A 24,905-nucleotide genomic window follows, 5' to 3' on the forward strand; every position below is an offset into this window, starting at 1 on the left:
TTCATACTGGCTCCATATGTATTTTAGGAAAGCAGGAAAAATGCCTATGCTCCTGAAAGAGAGGAAAGAAGACAGCTTTTGAAATGCGTTGCTATTTGGTAGTGCCCCTTATCAGGCTCATTGCTGCCGCACAAGGGGCACCGCTACCCAGCCCTTCAGGTGGATTCAAGCCGCTGCTGGAAGCAGAGCCTCAACCCACGAGGCTGTGTCACACAAACCATTGCCAAGAGCCTCATTTAACTGGTGCTGGCAAATATTGTGATTCATCACGCCTTCAGGAGCTAGTCAGCGGAGGGGTATTTAACCATTTAAAAAGCGCAAACCATAAATTAGAAGTTCTGGTGACTAATACATGTGTCATATGCGTGTCGTTTTGTGTGAATGGCAGCTGCGCGGGTCCCACGCTGGTTCTGTGTCACACTGCAGGCAGCCGGCCCAACAAGTTTAAAATAAACCTCTTAACGAAAATTAGTTATTTTTATCTAGTGCTCTTGATTTTCAGTTTGAGACAATATTTACCTATTCAATCAGACCGAAGTTAAACTAAAGACTGACTGATAAGTATTTGTTTAAGCCTCTGGAGCTCCCAACTTTTCATTCTTTCTTATCTCGGTTTCCTCGACTATCAGCTCGCTGTCACTAATTGCCACACCGAGTCACTTCTCCACTAGGAAGCGGCCCGGGACTGACAGGAGCCAAATATTTGGAAATCCAAGCTTTATTTGTTAAAAAATAAGCGGGGAGGGAAGGAGAGATGTCGGTGAGGACTCCCCCGCCCGATGACCACCCACAGGGCTGCCGGTCAGCCGCGGTGTGTTAATGGCCAAATTTAAGTTGGTGACACCGCAGGGACCAGACTGGGTGCACCTAGAGACATGAGGGGGACAGGGACACGTGTCCCAGAGATGGTCCCACACCGCTGACACCTCCTTTCTGTGCAGGTGATATACCGAGCCCTCTCGCCGCCCCTCGCTGCCCAGGACCCCTACAGCGCGGAAGCCCAGGCGCAGCTGAAGGTGACCAACCTGCGCGTGCGGCTGCTGGAGCGGCAGAGCTGCCCCTGCCTCCTGCCAGCCCCGCAGGCCCCACCGGCCCCACACTACGCCGTCTACGACTTCATCGTGAAGGGCAGCTGCTTCTGCAATGGCCACGCCGACCGCTGCGTCCCCGTCAGCGGGTTCCGGCCCGTCAAGGCAGCCGGTGTTTTCCAAGTGGTACGTACACGCGCTCGGCGGTGGCTCCTTAAAATGTTAATGTTTCTGGCTCCCTTCTCAGCCTGGATGCTAACTAGTGATAGCACAATATCTGATACAATAAATGAAGGGCATTTTGATGACCGAGGGGGAGCAGAGCTGCCCCGATGGCAGCAGGACCCTTGTGCTTGCCGTTGCTCCTGGAGCATCCTCAGAGACAGGGTTGGGTCCTGAGCTGAGGGGCGGGAGGGCTGGCTCTCACTCCCAGGCTTTCCATTGCACTTTGCAATACCACCTGTGGGTAAAAACCTTGTTATCTGGTTTCCAGGGCACTCCCATCACAGGAGCTCAGAGCTAAAATCCCTTGGGACCGACCAAGACACAAAGCCCAGACGTGGCAGGCCAATGCCAGTGCCTCCCCGAGCAGCGGCGTGCCTGCGTCCTGCCAGCCCGGGGACACCCCAATGCGCTGTGTCCTTTCTTCTCTTCTTGGCCAGCCCTAAAGGGACTGGCTGTGCTGGCAGAGGAGCTGTAGGGAAAGCCAGGGCCATTAAATATATTGCAGTGAACAATGTGAAAAAGGGGAAGATCATAAAAATGTAAGCCAATTACTTGAGGTAAGGAGGTCTGGCATCTCTCCAGCTCTTCGGGGAACTCTCATTTGAGTTAAATTATGGTCTCAAACATGAAGCAGACATCATGTTTCCCTTCTAATAGAGCTAGTCTTGCAACATCTTGAAAATATACAAATTTGAAAGCATGCAGCACTATGATTGATAAGCCTGTTTCAAGTAGCACTGCTCTGGTTTTCCCAGATGTTCCCTGAGTGAAAGCCTTTGAAAGGAGCTGTTTACTTGGGATTATTTCAGTGTGATACAATTGCACGGGAGTGTGCCCCTGAGCACCGCTGAGAGTTAGAGCAGAGACTGCAGCCAAATACGCTTCCAGGACAGCTACAGCCCATGGAAATCACAGTGCACAGGTAGCAGGCGGTGCTGTGGGAAGGAGCCGCTGCCAGAATCGGGCTGAAAAACAAAGCAAGAAATAGCAGCAAGCCCTTGCACCAGCCCCAGGGGACTGGGAAAGTAAACTCCAGTTATAAATGTGGCAAGAGTCCCAACAGTGACGTGTGTGCAGTCAGGCTGACTCATTCTGCGGTGCCTCAGAGCTTACTCTGCATGGCCCACGGGGCACGGGGCAGCCTAAGGGTGACCTAGCCCCATGCTTTGCAACACGGGCTCTGCTGGAGGGTCGGGGTGTGCTGAGGTGTCTCCTCGAGTGCTGAGGTGTTTCCTCTCCTGTTGCCCCTTTTTATACCATAAGACCAGGAAGCCTGAGGCCAAGCCTCAGCCGTGCCAGGGGCTGGCCAGCACGTTGCTCTGAGGTGGGAGCAGGGGGTTGTGTCGTGTCCAAGATGGCAGCAAGACTTGTTCACGCATGTGTGTGAGCAGAAAGACTGCAGGATCCGCAGCTGCCTAGCTAGAAGAAGTCAAATTTCTGAAAAGAGAGGAAGATTTCAGAGAGGGAGCATTTTTGTGCATTTCACCTGAAAAAGCCAGTCACATAAGTGACAGTTCTGAAGAATTATGGTCAGTCATTCAGGCATGAGATGTCTTCTGTATGTAACTGTATCTACGTGGGGTTTTAGCAGAACCTTCACTGTAAAACCAGGGACAGCAAAAGCTGGGAAACACATTACCGTTTCCTGATGTGAATACAAAATCTGGCTCGGTTCTTGTGCTAGTACTTCAGAACACTCCTGAAGGACATCCCCTAAATTAGACAAACACAGCATCAAATTTCATGAGAGTTTATGATTCCTCTTCTTCTCAAAAAAAAAAAAAAAGAAACTTTTCCCCAAAAAAGTGTGTGCAAGTTTCCTCAACCCGCCACTTGTTCTTAGCCTAGAGGCAAAATCCTATCTGTAGGCTTGTTTTCAGAGCCTGCTTGGCCAGCAGAAGAACCGGACGCAGTGTATTTGTGTTTCTGCTGGGCTGTAAGCCGCCGCATCCTGGTAGCACTAGGCATGGCTGCCAGGTCTCCTGAACCCTGAAGCATTTTGGCCACCTGCCCCGGCAGTGAGGGTGATAGAGTCTGACAAAGCCATGCAGGGATGCGCGGATGCTGCTGGCTGCTTCCCGGGTGAGTTTAGGGCCAGGGTGCCCCGCTCAGCTTGAGACCTCGTCCTGTCCCGCTGCTGCGGCATTCCTCCCATCGTATGAATTTTTCCTCGGTGGCTGGGCCATCGTGTGCTGGGAATCTGACAGTTCTGAAGAAAAAATGTTCTGAATGGCTGAAGGGAGGCTAAAAGTCTGGCTCGGCCATGAGATAATACTGACCTAGGACATCCTTGGGTGCGGGGGCGGATGCGAATAGGGTGGCTCCGTGGATGAAGAACAGCTCGTTTCACCCCAGCAGAAGCAGGTCCAGCTCTGTCCACCGGAGCGGGATAGGCTCCTCTGGGATCCCTCTGAGTCAGGTCAGAGAAAAAGTGGGCATTACAGACTCCAGATAGTTGCTGTAAGAAAAAAAAAAAACTATTTCACGTCAAGGCTACTCTGCCTTTTCTTTCTCACTCCTCCCACATCGTTTATTCAAAGGGTCACTACCCAAACCTTGCCATCTGCCCAATGCATGCCAAGAAAAAAAGTGCATGAACAAACACACCTCACACCGTACCACGCAATGTAGTTGCACTAGCCTGTGAGCAGGATTGCATGGTGCAAGTAGAGAAATGGATTCACAGACACAGGCGATCCCCCCAGTGTTCAGCGGCCAATGAAAGACTGGGTTTGGGGCTGATCCATCCAGCTCAGGAGCTGTGCACTGAGTTATTTCAGTGCCTACTTGGCCCTTTACCAGCTAAAGCATCCCAATGGCTTGCTTGCAACTCCAGAAAGTGTCGCAAAAGAGATCAGCTTGGAGACAGGCAGGATCTTGCAGTGTAGTATTGTGTAGTGAGGAAACCAAGTGCAGAAGTCCCTCAGCTGGGCTTCACAGTTCAGTCTCAAGGTGAGGGCAGGGCTTCATCTGCCTCAGAGACTCCCTGGCCCTCCCTGACTGCAAAGCCCTGCAGCACCAAGGTGGTTTGCATGGTTGGCCTGAGCTGTTGGTCTCAGAGGGCTGTGCCCTTGCTGGAGCCACCTGCTTTTACCCCTTTTACACAATACTGTATGCATCTTTGATCTGAAGAGAGGAAATGGGAAACGACAACCTAGGGAAGAAGAAGCTTCAACACGCTTAAGCAGTGCCCAAAGAAATTTGGTGTGGTGCTGCTACCGTACCAAGCTGGTACTGTTGCAAATGTGCTTAGACACTTCTTTAGTAGTCCAAGGCTGCGAGAGCCCTGCTGCATAGCTGGGCAGTGGGAATATCTCTCTCCCTTCCCACATGGCCAGCCCAGTGGCTGCTGTAAATTGTTGTCATGTTACTGACATCAAAAGATGCTGAAGGTCTTCCCCAGAGCCTCTGACAGAAGCCTATTGTACAAGGAATAATAATAAAATTAAAAAAAAAAAAAAAAGACAGCCCCCACACCCTGAACAACAAACTTTGTATTCTTTCACAAGAGCGAGATGGGATATGAGAATTTTCTCATGCATAAATTTGGTTGTCTGGTGCTCTGGGAGACAATACCTTCCTGCGGGCGGGCAGCAGCCAGCAGGCAGTTTCTAAAACTGGCACAGTGGCTTGAGTGCAACACGGTTTAAAAGCCATTGTTAGGGACTCGGTGTGAATGGCATGGTTTTCCTCTAGGCTAATATCGTGCCCGTTCTCCAAGAAAGTAAAAAATGATAATTACAATACATTTTTAACGGTTCCAAGAAAGCAAGTCTATTAAAAACTGTTGCCCCTCCCAGCTATTTAGCCTATTTAGACAATCAGGCCTTTGGGACATTAATTTGCCTTTAGTGTGTGTCTGCTGGGCTCTCTGCAAGGCGTGAGTTCCCGTGATGCGAATGGATCCATAACAGGTGACTCGGTGTGTTTTATCCTCAGCGCAGCACCTCTTTCGCCCTGTGCAACTTTTTGGAAGGCGATAAATAGGGGGGGAGGCGTTTTATAAGATTCGACCAAAAAGCCCGTGTGTTTGCAGTGTGAAAGGAAGCGCTGGAAGGTAATAATTCAGCAACAAAAGGCTATGGAAGGAAGCATGCCCTAGCAACTGTCTTTGTATATAGAAATCAGCCGCTCGTTTATCTTACAGAAGTCAACTTTTGTAACACTGTTTGCATTGTGCCCTCTAATGAGTGACGCTGCGACTGGGCTGTCAGGCTAAGAAGGGAAGCAGTGTGAAAGCCAACGGGGATGTAAAGACCCCATGACAAAATGAAAAATGGTATGAAAAGGATTTTCTGCTTAAATGAGTCAAGAGCCGTGTGAATGCTTAGAGCGGTGAGACGCACTGGGAATTGTGTTTGTGTACTTAGCAGTGCTCCGTAATGACCCCAAATGGGCACGCCCTACAGCTACATGGAAATCGAGGTGAGTGAAAAGGGGGAAAAATCTGCTCTTTCCACCGTCAGCCCGTGTGGCTCACACCCTGCCTTCTGAGAGATGCTGAGATGCCAGAGAAGTGCCCCAGGCCAGCACCACTCTGCCAGGCTGCTTTCTCAGCCCTGGCTCAGGGATGCTCAGGGCACCTCACCTGGCATCAGGCGCTCACACACCTCTTACCAGCCTGAATTTTCACCCGGTGCAAACAGCCTGTTGGCCGTTTTTCACCTGCTGCCATTTCTCTTTTCCTTCTGCTGCCTCTTCTCCTTTCTTTTGCCCTTAGCCATCACAGTATTGCTTGAAAACTCAAAAAAATACCTGTCTGCCCATGGGTTACAAGAAAAGGCTTGCTAATATGCAGCTCTTTTGTTGTTTCCGATGCATAAAAACCTTTTCTGTCATGCTGGAATTATGTAGAAGAAAAAAAGAGATTTTTTTTCAATGGGATAAAGCTAGGATGGAGAGGGTTTTAAAGCAGAGCTGTTTTGGGGGTAATCATTATAATGCTATTGAAAGAGAATAAATACATCAGCCCGAGGCAAGGTTTTTGAAGTACTTAGGTCTGACTTTCATTACGTTTCTGGAAAAAAAGGAATAGGGAAAAAAGGTATTAACTAAACTGTGTCTGTGAGAAACAGGTTCTTAGAGAGCCCGCTTCCCTCCCCTCCCCTCCGCACCTCCCGGGGTCCTTCACCGAGCCCCCAGCTCACCCTGAGTGTCTCTCCAGTTACTTTTCAAGCTTTTCACCCATACCACTCATTTCCCTCCCCCAAGTGCATTACAAGCCATCGTTACAAGGCGCATCACGCCCTGCTTGGCCCTGCTGGCTCTCTCAGGGCCGGCTGCCTCGGCTTGCACCATCTCAGAGCCCATAAAACTGCCCTCGCGGCGGCAGGATGAAGCACCCCTCCACAGACTGTTGGTCTTTTTTTAATTATTATTTTTTACATTTGCACATTCTCTCCCATGCCTCTCTTGCTTTGGCCTCACGCTCACCAGAGCACCAGGGGACCACCTGAGTTTGACAGCAGCAACCTCTGGCAGCCTCAGGAGCCTTCCCCTCCTCACCACGCACCTCCCAGCTCTGGTAGGTGCCTCTGCCCAAGCAGCAGGGCACGCTGGTGAGGATTTGTCTGGCCACAGATGTACTTCAGGCTACCACGGCCGGGGTAGCACTAACCACAGGCAATGCTGGTTTAGCAGATTTCTGCTTCCATGCAGCTAGATGCTTTTGAAGTGTGTGAAGTAGCTTGTAATGTTGGTTTGTGCTTTACCTGAAGCAGGTGTAAGAGCGAGAAGGTGTTGTGTTTTGGTTTGTTTTTTTTTTGGGGGGGGAGAATTCAGGGTAGTGAGGGTTTGAAGAAGGATGTTCAGAAGTGGTAGCAAAAATGAAAATGTGAAAGCACAAGACACACTTTGAGAGTTAAATATTCCATCGGCAAATAAGTTTTGTTTCCTTTCTCTATTTGCTTCTCATTCTTTTCACACGTTATCACACATTGAAGCATATAGGTGACCTCACTTGCATAAGCCAGACAGACCAATGGATATCTGCAGTGAGGCCAAAATAGCACAGAAAGCAGTGTTATCTTAGCATTTGCCACTTTAGCTCAGACACTTTTGCATTCTGTCAAATTCTGTCCGTATCTGTGCGTTGCTTACACCGTCTGATCGCTGTGCTGCATTTTACTTGTCCCCGCTTCAGTGATCCAGATATTTTAATAAGGCAGGAAAGGACCACTTGAAAGGTTTTCAGGAGGTTTCACTATTTGCCTTGCTGCTGAAAAGTCTTTCAAGGACTTTCAAGGCCAGTTTTGGAGTGTTATCTGCACTGGTTATTTCTGACCCCCCTGCAATGGGAGCTGAAATCTGTTCATGAAAATAAAGCAGCCACAAAGTCATCATTAGCCAAGGGCACGTGTGGCGTGCATGGGTGTGCGCCTACGCAGCAAGCAGGGGTTGTTCACTGGGTGCTCCAGGTCCTCTGCTCTGCCCTTAGGGTTCTGCAGCAGCAGGAGAAGCGGAACCCTTTGCTGCATCCCCTTGGCCATGGCTTTCCCCGTGGGTGGTGAAGGAAGGGGCAGCGGGTGGCGAGGCACCGGGCAGCAGAGGGCTCTGAGTGAAACTGCACCGAGAAGCACCGAGAACCCCTGCTGGGGGCAGGTTGGGGTTCAGCAGGCTGGGAGCACTGCCCCAGGCTCCGTGCCGTCACGTCTGGGGGCTGCCGGCTCCTGCCCTCTGGCTGCGTCCTGTTTTCTTTGCCTTTGCCAGCAGCGTGATGAATGCCAGCGGCTGACCGGGCAGCTGGCACCCGGCTTGCTACGCTGGCTTTTCGTCTCTAATTACCCCCTTGTACTGTGCTCTCTAGCTGGTCAGTTCCCTGTCTGTCGTGTAGTTATCTGAGTATAGTCCCTCACCATCTTTGTGCTGTCTCCAGTTCTTCCCTTGCAACGCAAGGACGAGTAGGTGTCTATGTTCCTGGGGGGTTCATTTCTTTTTTCTTGTGCTCGCTGGTGTTGGCACTTGGCATTGAGACGGTGAGCGCTGCTGCTGCAGCATGGCATAGGTGTCTCACTGTCTGGGAGGGAGAAAAAGAGAAAGGTTTGACAGTATTTCCCAAGGACGCTTTGGACCTTGGCTTCTTTTAATCTCTCCTGGAAATTCATACTGCAGCTGGAAACTCTGCTGGTGATCCTTTTAGATCTCAACAAGAAAAAAGGATTACATGATAGGATGACATGCAAACCCACAAGTACCAGTCTGACTGAACGTGTAACTGCAGAACTGCCTCTGGGCGCCAGGACAGGCTCTGTGCTCGCCCTGTCCCGGTGCCCAGGGACGCGCCGGGCACTGCCGCGGGTGATCTGACCTCGCTCTGTTTCCCCCCAGGTCCACGGGAAGTGCATGTGCAAGCACAACACAGCAGGGCCACACTGCCAGCTCTGTGCCCCGCTCTACAACGACCGCCCTTGGCAGGCTGCCGACGGCAAAACCGGAGCCCCCAGGGAGTGCCAGTGTAAGTGCCCGGCCGGGAGCAGCGTCCCTGAGTTTCTGCAGGAGCCAAATGCTTCCTCCCGTGCTTCCTTATGTGTTTCCCAGAGAGCAGATGAGAAGGGGCAGGGGGAGAGCCCATGCCACCATGCATTTGTGGGGTGGGTGCCCACAGGGAGCCAGCGTTGTGGCAGGCACGTTTTGGGGAGGTACGGCCTCCTGGTGCTGGGCTGCAGTCCCACCTCGCTGCGGTTCCCCAGGGCAGTGGCAGCACAGCCCTTACTTCCACCGGCAGCATCTGTTGCCGGGGTGTGCAACATGTCCCACCCGCACTCCAACAGGTTCCTGGTTCAGGTTTTTGCCTCTCTCTTCCACAAACCAACCTCCCTCACTGCCTTAACAAGCCTTCCTGTTCCCTTTGGCTTCGTCCCAGCGTGCAAGTGTAACGGGCATGCCGACACCTGCCACTTTGACATGGATGCCTGGCTGGCATCGGGCAACCGCAGCGGCGGTGTCTGCGACAACTGTCAGCACAACACGGCAGGGCAGCACTGCCAGCGCTGCAAGCCGGGCTTCTACCGGGACCTGCGAAAGCCCTTCTCCGCCCCCGACGCCTGCAAACGTAAGTCAGCAACCTCTCAGCAGTGAATTGCTCCCGCTGAGTAGGGTGTCAGAGGAAAGGTGAGATCCTTCTGCTCCCGCCTGGAGCAGCCTTCTGGTTTCAGTGAGGGATGGGAGCTCTCAGGATCTGAATTCCTTTTTGATGATGTCCGCAAAAAGCAACGGAGAAGTTTGCAGGACAAAAGTCTGCAGATGCTGTTGACAAATCTCTCCAGAGGATCCCTGTAGCTTGGGGGTGGAGGGAAGAAAGATGATTCATTGGCTCTCCTGCTAATTTTGGAGAGCAAGAGCTGCATCATGTTTGCATGCTTCCTTGTTCAGTGGTGCTGCGACCCCAGACACGGGGTGCAGCTGGCGAGTAGCATCGCCCACGCAGCAGCAGGTGGGTATGGGGGGGACATGGGAACACAAGCGAAGGGGCGTTGCAGAAGGAATCACATCTTCATTACTTGTGTAAATAATTATTTCACTGCTGTATTATGTACACAAATTCGGTTTTTAGACAGTGAATGTCATCACTTTTTCAAGTCTCTTTACCTACTTGTGTACACTGAAGTCCCACGTCTCCTTATCTGAAACATCAGCAACTTTCCCTCAGCAATTATTGTCAGAACTTAATCAAAGTATTTTTATTTTGGAATCTCATTAGTAAAAAACACATTTAAATCTTACAATTACACTCAAAGCTTGAGGGATTTTGTCAAGTACATCTATTTTTTTTTGACAATTTACAGAGCATAAAGTACTCAAGCATTTCAGGGAGGCAACTTTCCCCAGCACAAACTGCTTCCATGAAAATGCAGGGAATATCTGCATGCTGTCCCTTCAAAGATCATATTGCTACAAACACACAGATCTTTTCTCCCCAGGCTTCTGAACCCCTCACAGATGTTCTCCTCCCTAAGACCCTTTGCAGTTTCCCTCCTGGGCTCCCACTGGCTGATTTAGGGCTGCCAGGAGGGTGCTGCTGCAGCCACCCTGGTGCATGCCAGGTGCTGCCCACAAGCCCTCTTACCCCTTGGGCTGCCCTGGCCAGGCTGTGGTGTTTTTTTCTCCCACCACGACGTTTTCTAAGCCCTACAGCAGGTTAGGGCTATGTACCGTAGCTCCAGCTGAACAGCGAATGACTAATGACTGTTAAATTAAATTATATGACTGATTACGGCCCTCAGCTGGAACATTTCCAAGGACCGTGCCGTGGTTTGCAATAACACGGGACAAGGGAGATGCCCAGTTATTCTTTCAGGGAAGGCCACAGCGTTGCTTACTTGCTTCTGGCTCAAACCCCTGTTATTGCTCAACCGCGGAGCCGTGATGAAAATTTTAAAATACCAAGGTCAAAGTAAATAAAGGAGTTGTTAAGCCATAATCTCTAAGGATACTTTAAAGATTCTTGTAGGCGAAGAGCATATATAATATTTGCTCAGGAGTAGGTGTGTACCAGATAGAACAAGACGTTCTGCTGTTTAAAAGAGCAATCTGATGACTCTTTCCCCCCGCCATACCTATCGGTCCTTTTCTTTATGTCCCCCATGAATTTTTAAGCCTCAGCTACAGTATGATTAACGACAATAAATCAGCCTTTATAGCTGCCGAGTTTATTTTTGCTTTTAAACTGTAGGTTTTTGAGGGTAAATATTTGTCATTTCCAAAGGCAAGCTGTCAGCTCAAGAAACCACACCAGTATCAGCAGTCGGGGGGTGAAATCCACCCTTCAGGAATCCCTCTCACTGCCTCTCAGTCCCCGTTGGGGCGCAGGGATGGGCAGCTTTCCGTTTATATGGGCGTGGAGGTCTTGTGCCACATGCAACCATGTATTGCAGGGGGGAAAAGTGCCATCTTAATGCTGCTGCTGCTTAGGAATGGAAAGGAAAGCAGCCAGGTGGAGCCTGTGGCAGGTTTTCCCTAGTCCCAGCCCAGCAGTGCCCAGCCTGGAGGGGTGCCAGCGGTGTGCATGTGGGTGCTGTCCCCAAGCCTCGTGCTGGCACTCGTGCTCTGTGCCTGTGCATCCTCTCAGTGTCTTCAGGATCAAAAGCCCACAAACAGTGGGTGCATTTTCCACGAGGCCTGCATTTTTCATAAGGACTTTTGTAAATTTAATGTTCTTTCCTCACCATGATGTTGTCATTGACATTAAATTTTCCATTAGGGAAAAAAAAGTATATGAAAAAGCATCGCCTAAAACATAAAAAGCCACATAAAAACGCTAACAGGGCTGGGAGTGAAACTCAGCTGAAACTCAACCGAGACAGGACTGGGCTCCCTCTCTCCAAGCACTGGGTGCGTGGGGACAGGAGAGTGTCAAGGCTCAGTATTTCCCCCGGAGGGGCTGAGGAATGCCATAAATACCCACTGCATCTAGGAGGAAAATAGAGCATTTGGATACATGTGTCAGGTGTAAGAAACTTCACAGACTTCAGGAGAAAGGTATGCGACTCGAGCTGAGCGCTGTTGAAAACTATGCTATTAAAGGGACCAGAGTTCACTGCCTGCAGCTAGTTATGCAGTTTGCAGAGAGGCTTTCTAATCTTTTAATTTTATATAATTATATTTGTTTGGGAATGGAAAGGGTGGGGAAAAGTTGGGGATTACTTTGGCAAAGATTTTGGAATTGCAGTCTCCTCTAAGTTGACTGCCAATATTAACTCATCCTTTAATATTTTGAAACTGCTCTCCAGATATGTCAGAGCCCTGAAACCACAGACCTGTCATCAGATCAAAACTAGATAAATGTGCACAGCAGTAAGGATTTTAAAAAAAAAAAGAGGGGTTGTGTCACACTCAGTGGCCTTTCTGTTTTATTGCCTTCACAGTTGCAAAATAAAAATATTTTTAGAATTTGGTGAAAATTTTCCCTCCAAATGAAATTTCCTCAGGAAATCCATTTTTTTTTATATATAAACAGAGATTTAGACAAAAATATTCTAGTATTCCACAGGGGATCTTTATTTTTATTTCATCTTTTGGGTTGCTAAAGTTGAATGATTTATGAACACAAAGCAATGCCGTAGGTTTCATGGCCATGCTCTGAGCGGCTGCTCCCCTGCTCAGAGAGGGTTTTTTCCCCCTGGGCTCTTTGCCATCACACACGGGGCTGACCGGGGTGACACAGGGTGCTGTGGTCAGAGACCCAGCCTGGGTGCAGGGTAATGCCTCCCTGCGTTGGGCTTGAACTTTTGATAACCATATTTCTGATTTTTAAAAAGATTAATATCCTAGAAGGGAAAACAGTCCTTGTTTTGCAATGGGTATGAATTATGCTTCTGCTGAAAAAAAAAAAAAAAAAAAAAGAGAGAGAGAATCAGGCAAGGAAAATTACAAACCACCTATTTTAGGGTATTATTTCTGACTGGTGAGCCTGGTCATTTCTTCCAGCACATCCCAGTGCACTCCCAGTTCATCTCCCTGTGATCAGGGTGCCAGGGAGGGCAGGAGAGCAGTGGGCACTGTTCTGGAGGAGAAGCTGCTCACACATGCTCTGCAGACCCATGCCCCATGCCTCAGAGCATGCAGAAAAGTGCCTCTTTGGGCTGCTAGTGTCCTCATCCTTCTTCCTTTGATATTTTGAAATGATGGCTTTTAAAGAAAATCAGACTTTAATTAAAATGACTGTTGGGCATGGGCTTTTTAACCTCCTGGCGGCCAAAGAGCTGCTGGTACTCCAGACTGACTCTTCCCGCGGTGTCCCCGCAGCCTGCTCCTGCCACCCGCTGGGATCGGCCGCGCTGCCCCTGGGTCCCCGCACCTTCTGTGACCCCAGCACCGGTGACTGCCCCTGCAAGCCCGGTGTGGCAGGGCCCCGCTGCGACCGCTGCCTGCCCGGGTACTGGGGCTTCGGTGCTGACGGCTGCCGGCCCTGTGACTGCGCCCGCAGCTGCCACCCGCGCACTGGCGACTGCCGCAGCAGCAGGTGAGTGGGGGTCCTGGCTGTCCCCTGGCATAGGGCAGGCTCCTGCCTGGCTCTCATGTGTGAAATAACTGCGAAATAACCACATCTGAAGCTGTCTGGGGTTTTGGGTGGAAGGGGCATTGATGCCGTGGTTCTTCTGGGTGGTGGGCACTGCTGCGGTGGTGTTGCTGGTGCTTGGTGCTGGTGTGAATGTAGTGGGTGCTCTCCATACCCTTCACAGCTTTTTCCTCTCTGTGAGCTTCAGGGAGACGTGAGCACACGGAGACCAAAGGCTCGATATAGTTGCTGTTGCAACTCAGTTTGCATTGACTGTGCTGGGTGGTTGAGCTCTGATTTCTAGAAGGCGGCATGTTTGGATGATAGCCCACTGTCTGGATCTCATAGCATGCTTTTCTACCATACCAGTGATATTTAGAGCACAGAAGTTCCTGTAGCATATTTTAAACCAAAACTGGATTAATGGCCCAGGCTGACAACCCTCGGTCACCCCTTTCACTTGTGTGCATTTATCACCACCAAGGCGTGTGGCGGAGCGGCACGGGCTGTTAGTTACACTGCTTTCTGCCGGCGGCAGGAGGACGGCTGGCTGACCCTCTGCTTTCCCCCAGCAGCTCAGACCCCAGCTGGCAGCAGGAAGCTCTTCCCTTCCCACCGGTGTTCAACGAGAGCGAGCCCGCCTGGGGCTGGGAGGACGAGCAGGGCTTCTCAGCGCTGCGGCACTCCGGTAGGACCAGGGCCCCATGTGCCCCCGCCACATCCCACTGCCAGCAGCCAGCTGTGCCCAGCGCCCCGCTAGGCCCTGCTCTGGCACGGGCTGTGCTGAGGGGCCGAGTCGCCCTTGCCTGGTATTCGGCTGCAGATCCAGCTGGGGAGGCTCCTGCCCCCTGCCCCGCCGGGCTGGACGAGGCACTGCCATGGCCTGGTGGCTGCTGACGGCCTCGGCCTCCTGCGAAACAACCAGGCAGGCAGGTGTAACTGCCTGCGTTTGCACAGAACGGCACGATAAAATCTTACAGATACGGTAATTGAGTTAATTGAGGAGAGAGCTCCATCATTTGTCCGGGCAACTTAATTTGGAGCATAAATAAGTATATCATGTTATTCTTTGTTCTAAGAGCACGGAAGTCATTAATCTGCCTTAACCTCTGCGACGTTTCCTTCTAGAATCGTGTCTGGTACATTACAGTGTGGAAAATACCACAGGGAAAGACATGCATGTTATTTGCATCCTGAGGCCACATAATAAGGCCTTTGTTTCCCTTCTCTTCAAATTGTAAACAAGGAATGATTGCCCTTGGACTAAGGCTGTGTGTTCAGCCTGGATCTGAAAACAGGGCTTTTTGCAGGGGCTTGTGGACCTCATGAAAAACCCTTGGCAGGTCCCTGTGGTGTGGCCAAGCCCCTTCTGTAGCAGGGGGGCTGGGACCATGATCCTGCCCATCACAGCAGCCATCTCCAACACCTCCTTTTCTCCCCAACCAGGCCCACATAACTCACCACAGGTGGTGGCAAAGGTCTCCTACCTGCTCCTGACCCCTGTGAAGCTCCCTGCTGGGAGGCATGATTCACAGACGTTCACTTTGCTTTCTTCCCACAGGTAAATGCGAGTGTAAAGAACAAGTTTTGGGCAATCCCAAGGTCTTCTGTGGGATGAAGTATACCTATGGTGAGTTGCGGTGAGGTGGTGGGGGCCTACAGGGAGGTCCTACAGAAGTATTGGTATATGGTATTGGACCAAGCCTCTGAAGAGGGGAGCAGCATCCCCTAAGAGCAAACTCCAGCACACAGACACAGTCTGACATTCAATCACTGTGCAGGGGATAAGGGAGGCAGTGTCCCAAGCCCCTGTGTCCCCTAACACCTCTGCATGCACTCAGCAATGCAGTGTGTCTGCCCTGCAGACCCATGGGCTACTTAGTCTCAGGACAGACGTTTGCACTTCCCAAGGAACATAGATCCCATGGTGCCTAGTCAAGCTGGGTGAAGCATCTTGCTGTTAGGTGCCCCTCTTGCTACCAAAGTACCCTTGTGCCGAAATCATGGGAAGGCAAGAGCTGGAAGGGCCCTGAGCACTGAATCACTAAATCTGACTTACAGTGAGTGGAAGAAGAGACAGGGATCACCACAGAAGACAACACACAGAGAAGACAGCTCTGGCAGCCACTGGGAGCTTCACCCTGTTGGCAGAGCTCAGCTGATGCAGTGGGGTGATGTGGGCATTGCACATTGGATCTGAATGAATGAGAGGAGGCACTTTATTCCCCAAGACCTCTCTGGTGTGTGCCAGCGAACCACCTCCCTCATACTGCTGCAGAGCAAGGAATGCTTTGTGCAGCACTCCCTCCCGTCAAAGCCTTCCAGAGGTTTCTTGCACCTGTTTTGTCTTGCAGTAAAGTTGAAAATGTGCAGGGAGATAATCCACACCTCTGCAGGCTGTGAAGCAGCCCACAAAGAGAAGTTCAAGGGGCCGCTAGTTGTTGAAATATAGCTCTGGCTTAGTGATATTAGAAAAAATCTGATTTTGTTTTGCTTTGCTTCCTGGCTGCGATAGTGACTGTGTTTAATCTTGCAAAAGATAAGAAATGAAAAAAAGGCACGAAAAACCCAAGTTCATAAATCTTATCTAAAGTGCACTCAGGCTTCCCACCCTTTCATCACTCAACATGCAAAGGTGTCAGCTCAGCTGGAGAGACAGATGAGTTATGGGGCTCATCACGAGTTTCAGGAGGCCATACCGTCAGAGGAAAGGTTTCCCCGTGGTTCATAACATGCAGTGCTGAATAAAGCACCGCTGGAGGCATCAGTGTGGTCCAGGGCTGGCTGATGTGTGGAACCTGGGCCCTGAGCCTCCACCACTTGACTCTTACAAGTTTTGAAAATGAGGTCACGGGGCCTCTCCCACTGCCTGCGTGGCAAGTCCAGGGGCCGTGGCCAGACCATCTGGTGGTGTCCCTGCCCACAGCTGTGGGGAAACGGGCATTCCCCCTGCAGCTGTGCTCCCCAGCAAGGAGCATCTGGCTAACACCAGTGTAGCACAGTCATTTGTCTCACCATTTCACCCAGACCTGCACTAGACACAAAAAAGACCACTGTAAATTATTTATATATCACAGAATCACAGAATCACAGAATTTCTAGGTTGGAAGAGACCTCAAGATCATCAAGTCCAACCTCTGACCTAATGCTGTATTGCTGTATTTAATTCCTATCTTCTCAGTGATAAAGACAAAGATCTTGTCAGCGCATGACAAGGGCTCTCATGCTGAAGTCAATGTGAAGATCAAGAAAGTCTTGAAATCTACAAAGCTGAAGATCCTGCGGGGCAAGAGGACGCTCTACCCTGAGTCCTGGACTAACAGAGGCTGCACTTGTCCAATCCTCAATCCTGGTAGGTTTGAATCCCCAGGAAATACATCCCCACCGTATTCACACAGATTTCATCCTCAGTCCTCAGTCCCCTCATGCCAATGAGTTTAAAACTGCAACCCAGTGCTCATTAAAGTATTGGCTTCTAAATCATTTGGATTCCAACAGCAATCTCTGTCAAATTTCAATTTTGTAGAGAAAACCTTGGTTCATTCTGCAGACTTTTGCAAGTACAATTGCTCTTCCTGGAGCGTAGTAACAGCATTACAGCTGTACCAGTCTCAGTGTGTTCCCACAGGGAGGTAGATGGATGTTGCACCATGACTATATGTCAGATCTTTCCAAAACTAATGCTAATTGGAATCCATAAAAGCACATTTAAATCTAATCTGTGTCATTATATTGTACTGAAGATAGAGTCTAATCTCAAGGGAAGATGTCTCTTTCAAACTAACGTTACTTAGCATCTGCAAGGTTCAGAGCCTCTCTTATGGCTCTCATAACAGCCTCTCTTATGCAGTGCAAGGGAAGCTTTGGCTGCATAGTTTTTTCTCATCTTTCACTGAAATGAAGTATAATCAGTTCTGGTTAAACTGTGCATGTAGTCCCATTAGGAGGGGAAATGCATAGTCAGGGTTTTCTTCAACAGAGCAAAACCAAGATACGGTTGACACAGCTTTCTTTACAACTCCAAGACAAACCAAGAGTTACAAACTCAGATAAAGGAGACTTTCTTTCTCTAGATACATTGCCTGGCAATCACTGATCAAAGCGTTGACTTCAGTACTGAGATTTCTTCTACATGTGCAGCATTAGGAGCTTCCTTAAGGGGATGGTGCTGTCTGCAAGGCTGTATCACACAGAAAGGTTACTCATTGATGAGGCATTTGCAGTCTTCTTTCATGTCCACCGGAGTATTTGGCTTTGAAGGCAGCCTGCCCTGATAGCACGGCTGCAGTTGGTCAGGTGCAAGGGTCAGACAGATCAGCAGCATGAGGCAGGACTTCGCTGTTTAAGCACAGCAAGACTTTGGGTAGTGGTAAAACACCATAAATCTGTAATGAAATAGATACAGATGTTTTAATTTTCTGTATGCAATGCAAACACAAGCCAGAAAGCCCAGTGCATAATCTGCCTTAATACAAACCTGGAGGAAAGCAACATAAGCTTTCAGACACCAACTGCACGGGGCAGCCCTGCACCTGACACCCAGCTTTGTGCGTCTGTAAGCTTCAGGGAGCTTCCCTGATTTCCCCCAGCAGAGAAGAGAGCAGCGAACACAGTCCATTAAGATTGCTGCTGCTTAGACATCAGCAGAGGAGTGGGGCTGCGACTGTCTTCAGGCGTCTGACACATCAGGAGCTATCCCTTTCCTGGCCACTCACAACATCGCTGCCACGCCACACGACCATCACCTCCATGATATTTTAGGCTTCTGAGCTCTCTCCACTGCAGGCCATTACATTTTAGCAGCCCAGCCTCTCCCCGTGGTGCTGCAGAGGAGCCAGTTTCAGCCAGCTGCAGAAGGAGTCGCAGCAGCTGGTTCATGGCAGTGGTGCGTGCTGCTTTGGTCCCGTCCCAAACAGGGAGCCCGTTCCTGTATTTGCAGTGTTGCCAGCTCTCATGACTTACCTCACAAAGCTTGATGTTTTCTTGAAATGCAGCTGCTGGAGTTCGGAATATCTCTTGGTCCTGGTGGGAAACTTGAAAACATCAGCTGAGTGCACCTTAAAGAACCAATCAATCAATCACTTCAAAATGAAAAAAAAAAAGGGGGGGGGGATCCCAAATATTTTTTACAGTCTCATGATTTCCTTTAGCTACCACATTCATTTCTGGGTGGTTGGCAATACCATATTAGCAGACTTAACCCTCTCTTGGAGTAGAGCTTGTGACCTCCAGATGAGTAAACTACCACCACCAGCAGGATAAAAATCCAGGCTGACATAAAGCAATTTCTAGCTGTAATGAAGATCACATCTCCTAAAAACATAGAGGCAATTTTAAAAACTATATAAAAGCAGAAGAAAGAAAAACAAATTTTTGTTGTGTTTTACAGTGCTGATGTGATACCAAATGGAGGGTAGGCTCTTAAATGTTCTGACACAAAATAAAACCTCCCTGCATTTATCAGATCTCCACAGGCTGTTTCCAGATGATAAATGTGCTGAGGTTCCTGAGAGAGGGTGTTCCCCACACTGGCACACCTTCCTTTGCACACAGGCTCACCAGGGCAGGCTGGGTTTTTGGGAGGACAGAGAAAGATGCCAACATCTTGGCTGTCTGCGCGGAGCAGGAACCTGTCCGAATCTCAGCTCTGCCACACACACGCACAAGCAGAGCACTCCCTGCTAGCAACACAGGCAAAGCTGACAGCCTCTAGAGCTGGCTTGTAGCACCTCGGTAGTTCGTTTTGTTTTGGTTTTACACTTCTGTAAAGCCAAATTGATGATCTAGGGGGCTGTATCTTCCTACAGAAAGAGAATCAGCAGCCAAAGCAATAATAGCTTTCTCTTGGAGAGTGTGTGCCACATTTTTCTCTCAAGCAAGTAGTTTTAGGAGCCCTTGAAAAGTGATGTTTACAGCAGCAGGATTGACATGGCCAAAATGAAGGTCTCACAAAGGCTATTCCTGCCAGGCACATATCCTGTTTTTACTTGGCAGAAGAGAGGATGTGTGTGCCCAGAAGCTCAGATGGAGTAGATAACAAATTGTATTGAATTAAAGAAAACATGCTTGACCTTTAAATAGAGGACACTGTCCCCCTGCCACAGCATTCCCTTATGAGTAGCAAAACAAAAACCCAAGAAAACACGAGCTGACTGCCTGCTGCGGCCGGGCTGGAGCTGGGAGACTGGAAGGGCCCTGGGTCCCCACCTGCCCCGGGGCAGCCTCACCCCGTCCTCCCCCCAGGCAACCTCTGCGTGGCTCCAAGTGCCCCGTGAGCCATGCCCCAGAGCCAGGAGCACCTTTCCACCCTCCCACCAGCATCCAGCTGGAAAACTGGGCTGGTGCATGACATCCTGGCAGTGCCAGGGTACAGGGAGGATGCTCGCGTGCCACTCATATATACGCAGGCACATGAATGCTCCAAAAAAACACTGTGGAAATCACTGGGAATGTCATTTCTGAGAAAATGCAATGCACTTTTACAAGGAGGCTGAAAGGAAAGTTTTTCTCCCCTCTATGTTTCATTTACCCCACAGCATCAGGAGGATTTTGAGCAGTACACAAGCATGGGGCCATCCTGCACGGTCACTGCTGGAATGAGCTCAGCTGACCAATTTCCAGGTATTAAGGGAGGCCTGAGGCAGGTGGCTGCCAAATGAGTGCAGCATCAGTTTGTAAACAAGGTACAGAAACTTGTCTTGCCAGCCCCAAGACTTCAAATTCAATTTATATTTAGAAGCCAGCACAATCAAAGCTTGCTTATAGCATCTCTGTGACAGCTGTACCTCTGGGATCGTTTTTGCGTAGATACAGATGAAGGTGTAGATATGCAGGCATAGTTGAAAGCCATAAATGCCAATATTTCTCTGTATAAATGCTTTTTTACTCAGGACTAGATAGTTCAGGCTGTTTGCCACAATTATAGCCCTCATGAGCACAGCGCTGTGCAGTCCCTGACCACTTTGCTGGTTTGCAGGCTTGGAGTACCTGGTGGCAGGACACGAGGATGTGCGGACAGGCAGGCTCATCGTCAACATGAAAAGCTTTGTCCACCAGTGGAAGTCAGCTCTTGGAAGAAAGGTCCTGGAGATTTTGAAGAGAGACTGCAACTAGATGTGCACAACCCCTAGGGCATTTCTTCATGCACAAAATGCAAAAGCCTTCACAGAGGGAAGATCTCTAGGATGAAAACTGGAACGTAAGAAAATAGTGCCAAAACGCGTAGCGAGGCGTTATGATTTGTAGGCACTGTCTAATTTAACCCTTCCTGGTCAATGCCCATTCACTCGCCTGTAGCTTCCTTGTCAGGCGCTCCCTGAGCCTGGCTCTTTGAGGGGAACAGAAGGGAGGGGGGCCTCTGGTCTGGCTCCAGGGCAGTGCCAGAGCAACACCCACGAAGCCACCCATCACCCCGACCTATTTTTCCACCTGCCAGGGGGAAAGCCTGCCCATGATCTGCAGCTGGGAAGTGCTGCCAGTGCCACCAGCATGGATCTGGAGTCACTCCCAGAGGCAGCTGCAGGGCGGGCAGGGCTGGCAGCAGGCGCCCGTGGCAGAGGGCTGGGTGCTGCCTGCTCCTCACCTCGCCATCCCGCTGAAGGCTGCAGGGGCTCAAGCCCCTGCTCTTGCTCATGCGGGCAGATCTGCCAGGTGGCATGAATTCCTCTGCCCTCGTGCACGTGTGATGCAGGGCGGGTGCTGGCTCTTCGCCTTCGCTGCGGAGAAGAGCCGGCTCCGCAGGGCACGGCGTCTCTGAGCACTTGTCCTTGAAGTGTTAAAATATGAACCCAGCCCCTTGTAAATATTTCATAGTATAAAGCACTTTACTACCTGCCACTTCACGGTGTGGAAGGCCGGATTGTGTTGGGGAACGAAGAGGCTGAAGGTGGCACTTGAGAAAACCTTGAAACAGAAGCACTCCTGAAGACGCCCCAGCTGGACAGCGTTGACGGCATAAAGGGAACAGCCAGCCTGGCACTGGCCGCTCACAGCATCCCAGGGTGCAGTCTGAAAGATAGTAAGCATTTGCACTGAAGTCCCAGCTTCAGACCAGCGCTCGGACTCCATGGGCAGGACTCCAGCAAGACTTGGCAAGCAGTACGAAAAGAAGAGACTTTGGAATAAAAATGCAATTGCCAGAGGAGGAAACTCTGCCTGCAGGAGAAGGAGTGGATCCGGAGAATGGAAAGGACTCCCATTCACATATCCCTACCCAGTGATTCACGATGGGCCTGGAGTTTATTTTATTTTTATGTTAGTATTTAAAACTGAATGTTTGATTTGTTTTCTTCTGTGTTATTGTTTGCAATATATATGGCCATTATACTTCCTCATTAACACCAGTATGGAATATAGCACAGTTTACTGCAGTTTTCAGCACTAAAGTATATCTTTTCTGTAAAGCATCTTTAAACCACCTTGCATAGAGTGTATTTTGTTCTGGAGTATGAGAGGAAAGAAAAGGCAGACTTAAAACATCATAAAAGCTACAAGTCTACCAATCTGCTTTACGTATGTATTTTTCTTTCAAGGTCCTGTGGACTCACAAAAAAAAAAATGATACTATTTTGGTAATTTGTTTTTATATCTCATCTATGTAATAAATATATTATGATTTCAACATCTTGGTCTCCTGCTCCTGCTTATACTGCTGGCATTGTGGTCTTCGTGCTACTGAAGAGCACAGCTAAGTGTGAAAAGAAGCTGCTGTGGGGCATGTTTTCCTCCCTGGGGGGTAACATTTGCCATATGATAAAAAGCCAAGTCACTTGGATGGCTCACAGAAAGCTAGCTTCAGGTCTCTTTGAGGAGTCTTAGTCATAGGCTCTTCTCAGAAGAGGGGGAATTGCTACCTAAATATTTTCAATGCTGTCTGGATCCTTGCATCTGTACAAACCTGGTGGCTGATCTGCAGAGCAGTAACCAATAAACACCAAGTCAAGGACAGATGAAACCAGGCTCGCTGCCTACATTTGAAATATTTGAAACTATAAAGGAAAAAAAAAAAAAAAACAACTGTAGGAAGCAAACACTGTGGCAAAATGTGTTCAAGGGCACTGCAGAGTGAAATTAAGTACCAGAAATGAGCAGCGAGGAGGTAGAGGCTCTTGGTGGTGCTGTTAGGGACCTTGACTTCTGGATGTAGACTCTGAAGCTGACTGAGCTGGGTGCAGTCTCAGCTCCCATGCCCTGTGGTGTGAAGTTTGTCATGCAGTCTGAAGTCACAACAGTACAACTGACTGTACCTGCAGTGAAGCACAGAGTTAAGCCATCTGCAAAGCAGGAAAGCAACCCAACATCAGTAGTTGCCTCCATTCATGTGAGATCACCTCACAGTAGCAAGGTGGCCAGGCAAACCCTTCCCAGCCAGAAAAGCACATTTGGACATAAATCTTTGCAACTGAGTGAGTTTATCATAGAATAAATAGATCCATGGAGAATCATAGAATGGCTTGGGTTGGAAAGAACCTCAAAGACCACCTGGTTCTAATTCCCCTGCCATGGGCAGGACACCTCCCACCAGACCAGGTTGCCAAATCCAGCCCACCCAGCATGTTCAGGTATGACCAAACCTACATTTTCCCAAGATACACACAGGAGACCTCTTTGCTCTTTCTGGTGTGTTCACCCATAAGCTCTTCAGAGAAGGCGGACACCCAGCCCTGCCAGCGCAAGTTTACGGGATTTCAGTCCCTCCTTCTACTGTGTATCTCCAAACCCAAATCCCGTGACATGAGGGTTGTCAGGACAACATACTAAACTAAATAATCTGCTGAGCACGTGCAGATTTCTCCACTGTTGTCTGCAGTCACTGCTACCTGTGGAAAAAAGAGCAGGACGGGCCACCCAGATTTGCCCAATAGTTTTCACTAACATGGCGCTTGGTGTTTGGAGAAGGCCGCACCCCACGTGTTCTTGGGATACCCCATGTCCTCCCTCAGGGACATGATGTTACACACACAGTTTCTTGATAAGTAAAACCCTGCCGGCAGGGTGAGCTTTCCCCTGGCTCTGCAGGGCTCAGGGCTGGGCTGGTGGCACATGCGCAGGGCCTGTCCTGGCCAGGCGTCGCTCGCCACAGAGGAAGGCACCCCTCCAGCCACCATGGAAAGTTACAGGCGTGTTTAATGTAGATGTGCTGCAGGGAGAAACCTTCTGGGATGCGACCATGCTGCTGAATGTGACTGAACATCTGGTAGTACCAGACCGCCCAAATGGAGAGCAGGGCCAGTACGGGTAAACAGAACAAGTCGGGAACAAATAGCTGCAGTGTTGTGTGGTTGGGTTTGCTTTTTTGTTTTTGTTTTGCTTTATTATTTTTTTAATCTCTATTTTTAGTTATTGTATTGACATGCAGTATCAACAGCGGACAGAATAAACATCTCAGAAATGTCCAGTGGCTGCTGCCCCGGCGTCCAGAGGAGCACTGGCTGTGGTACGGCAGGAGGAGGCCGGCTGCCTGTGGCCCTCCTGGACGGATGTGTTGATTTTTCGATGACGGTGTTTCCAAAGCATGCCTGTACCCAGGGGTCACCGCTTCTTGCCGCTCTTTTCCCACAGTTCAGCACGGAAACATTACAAATGCCTTTTATTGCTGCAAGGGAGGGCAGTGAGGCCTCAGCAAGACTCACGAGCTGGGAAATGTACTATATATGGAAAACTTGTTGGCTTATTGCAAATGTTAGTGTGGTCAAGAGGGTAACGTGCAGTACCAGGCGCTGGGGACCTGCTCTGCATGCCCAGCCCAGCTCCAGGCCGTGCCCAGCCCCTCACTGCTCTGTCACTGCAGTGGCTTGTTCAGAGCAAGAGCAACGCTGAGTGCTCACAGATGTGATGTGTTCACAGACGTGCTGTACTCATGGAGGTGATGTGCCCACAGAGGTGATGTGCTCACAGATATGTTGAAGCCCCACTGATGCACACAGGCCGAAGAAGATGTTGGCATGCCCAAGTCTTGTTCCCTGCAATGTGACCTGCAGTTCAAGGCATTTCCAAGCTCTATGGGGACACTTTCTGAGCAGTAGGAGAGGCATACAAGAAGGCTAATTTGGATGCCATGCATCCCAATGGGATCCTTGCTGCTGTATTTCCCATATATCTTTTCTCTGCTCACATTTGTGAGCTCGCTGGCCTGGGCAGGCTGCTCACACTGCCAACATTTCTTCCTTTGGTCTGTTCTGTCAGTGCTGTGCGTAGACTTCATGTGCACTCACTGAACACAGGACCTGCATTCTAAGTCATCTGGAAAGCAGGGCTGGCAAAAGGCCCTTGGGTCTGTATGAAAATTAATGAGAAGAATAAAATTGCTTCCTAAAACATTAATGATGTTTCCCTGAACTGATTTGCTGTGGATGTGCACCCCTTTCAGCAGGTGCAAAATCCAGTCCAGCTTCAGGCATTGGACACATGCTGAGGTACTGAAACAAAGGAAAAAGAGATTAAAATCAGGCATCCATCCATAAGGCTAGCATTAACCTCTAAGGACAGGAGTAAAGATCTGTCATCACTGTATTTCCCATGCCTGTATTTCCCATGCTGGATTCACATGTCTTCTCTATGTGGTTCAGTAGGCAATATCTTTAACATCATAACCTTAAAATTTATAGCTGTAGAAATCCAGTTGCTCTGTTTCTGCTCTTCATAAGAGGTGGTTCTCC

General features: G+C 49.6%; 1 protein-coding gene across 2 annotated transcripts in view; it reads left to right on the top strand.

Moving 5' to 3' along the window:
• The window catches only part of NTN4 (netrin 4), a 36,514-nt gene extending 14,646 nt beyond the window's left edge, over nt 1–21,868 (top strand). The window contains exons 3-10 of one of the 2 annotated variants that reach the window (XM_072036384.1): nt 942–1,214; nt 8,580–8,706; nt 9,115–9,303; nt 12,996–13,212; nt 13,821–13,936; nt 14,810–14,878; nt 16,430–16,600; nt 20,225–21,868. In XM_072036384.1, coding sequence (XP_071892485.1) covers nt 942–1,214; nt 8,580–8,706; nt 9,115–9,303; nt 12,996–13,212; nt 13,821–13,936; nt 14,810–14,878; nt 16,430–16,600; nt 20,225–20,361 — 1,299 coding nt within the window. In that variant the 3' untranslated portion in view covers nt 20,362–21,868. The remainder of the gene's footprint in view (nt 1–941; nt 1,215–8,579; nt 8,707–9,114; nt 9,304–12,995; nt 13,213–13,820; nt 13,937–14,809; nt 14,879–16,429; nt 16,601–20,224) is intronic. The other variant, XM_072036387.1, reaches the window with a different exon arrangement.
• The last annotated feature ends 3,037 nt before the right edge of the window (nt 21,869–24,905 follow it).

Source organism: Anas platyrhynchos, chromosome 1 (genome assembly GCF_047663525.1).
Source record: "Anas platyrhynchos isolate ZD024472 breed Pekin duck chromosome 1, IASCAAS_PekinDuck_T2T, whole genome shotgun sequence".
Lineage (NCBI taxonomy): Eukaryota > Metazoa > Chordata > Aves > Anseriformes > Anatidae > Anas > Anas platyrhynchos.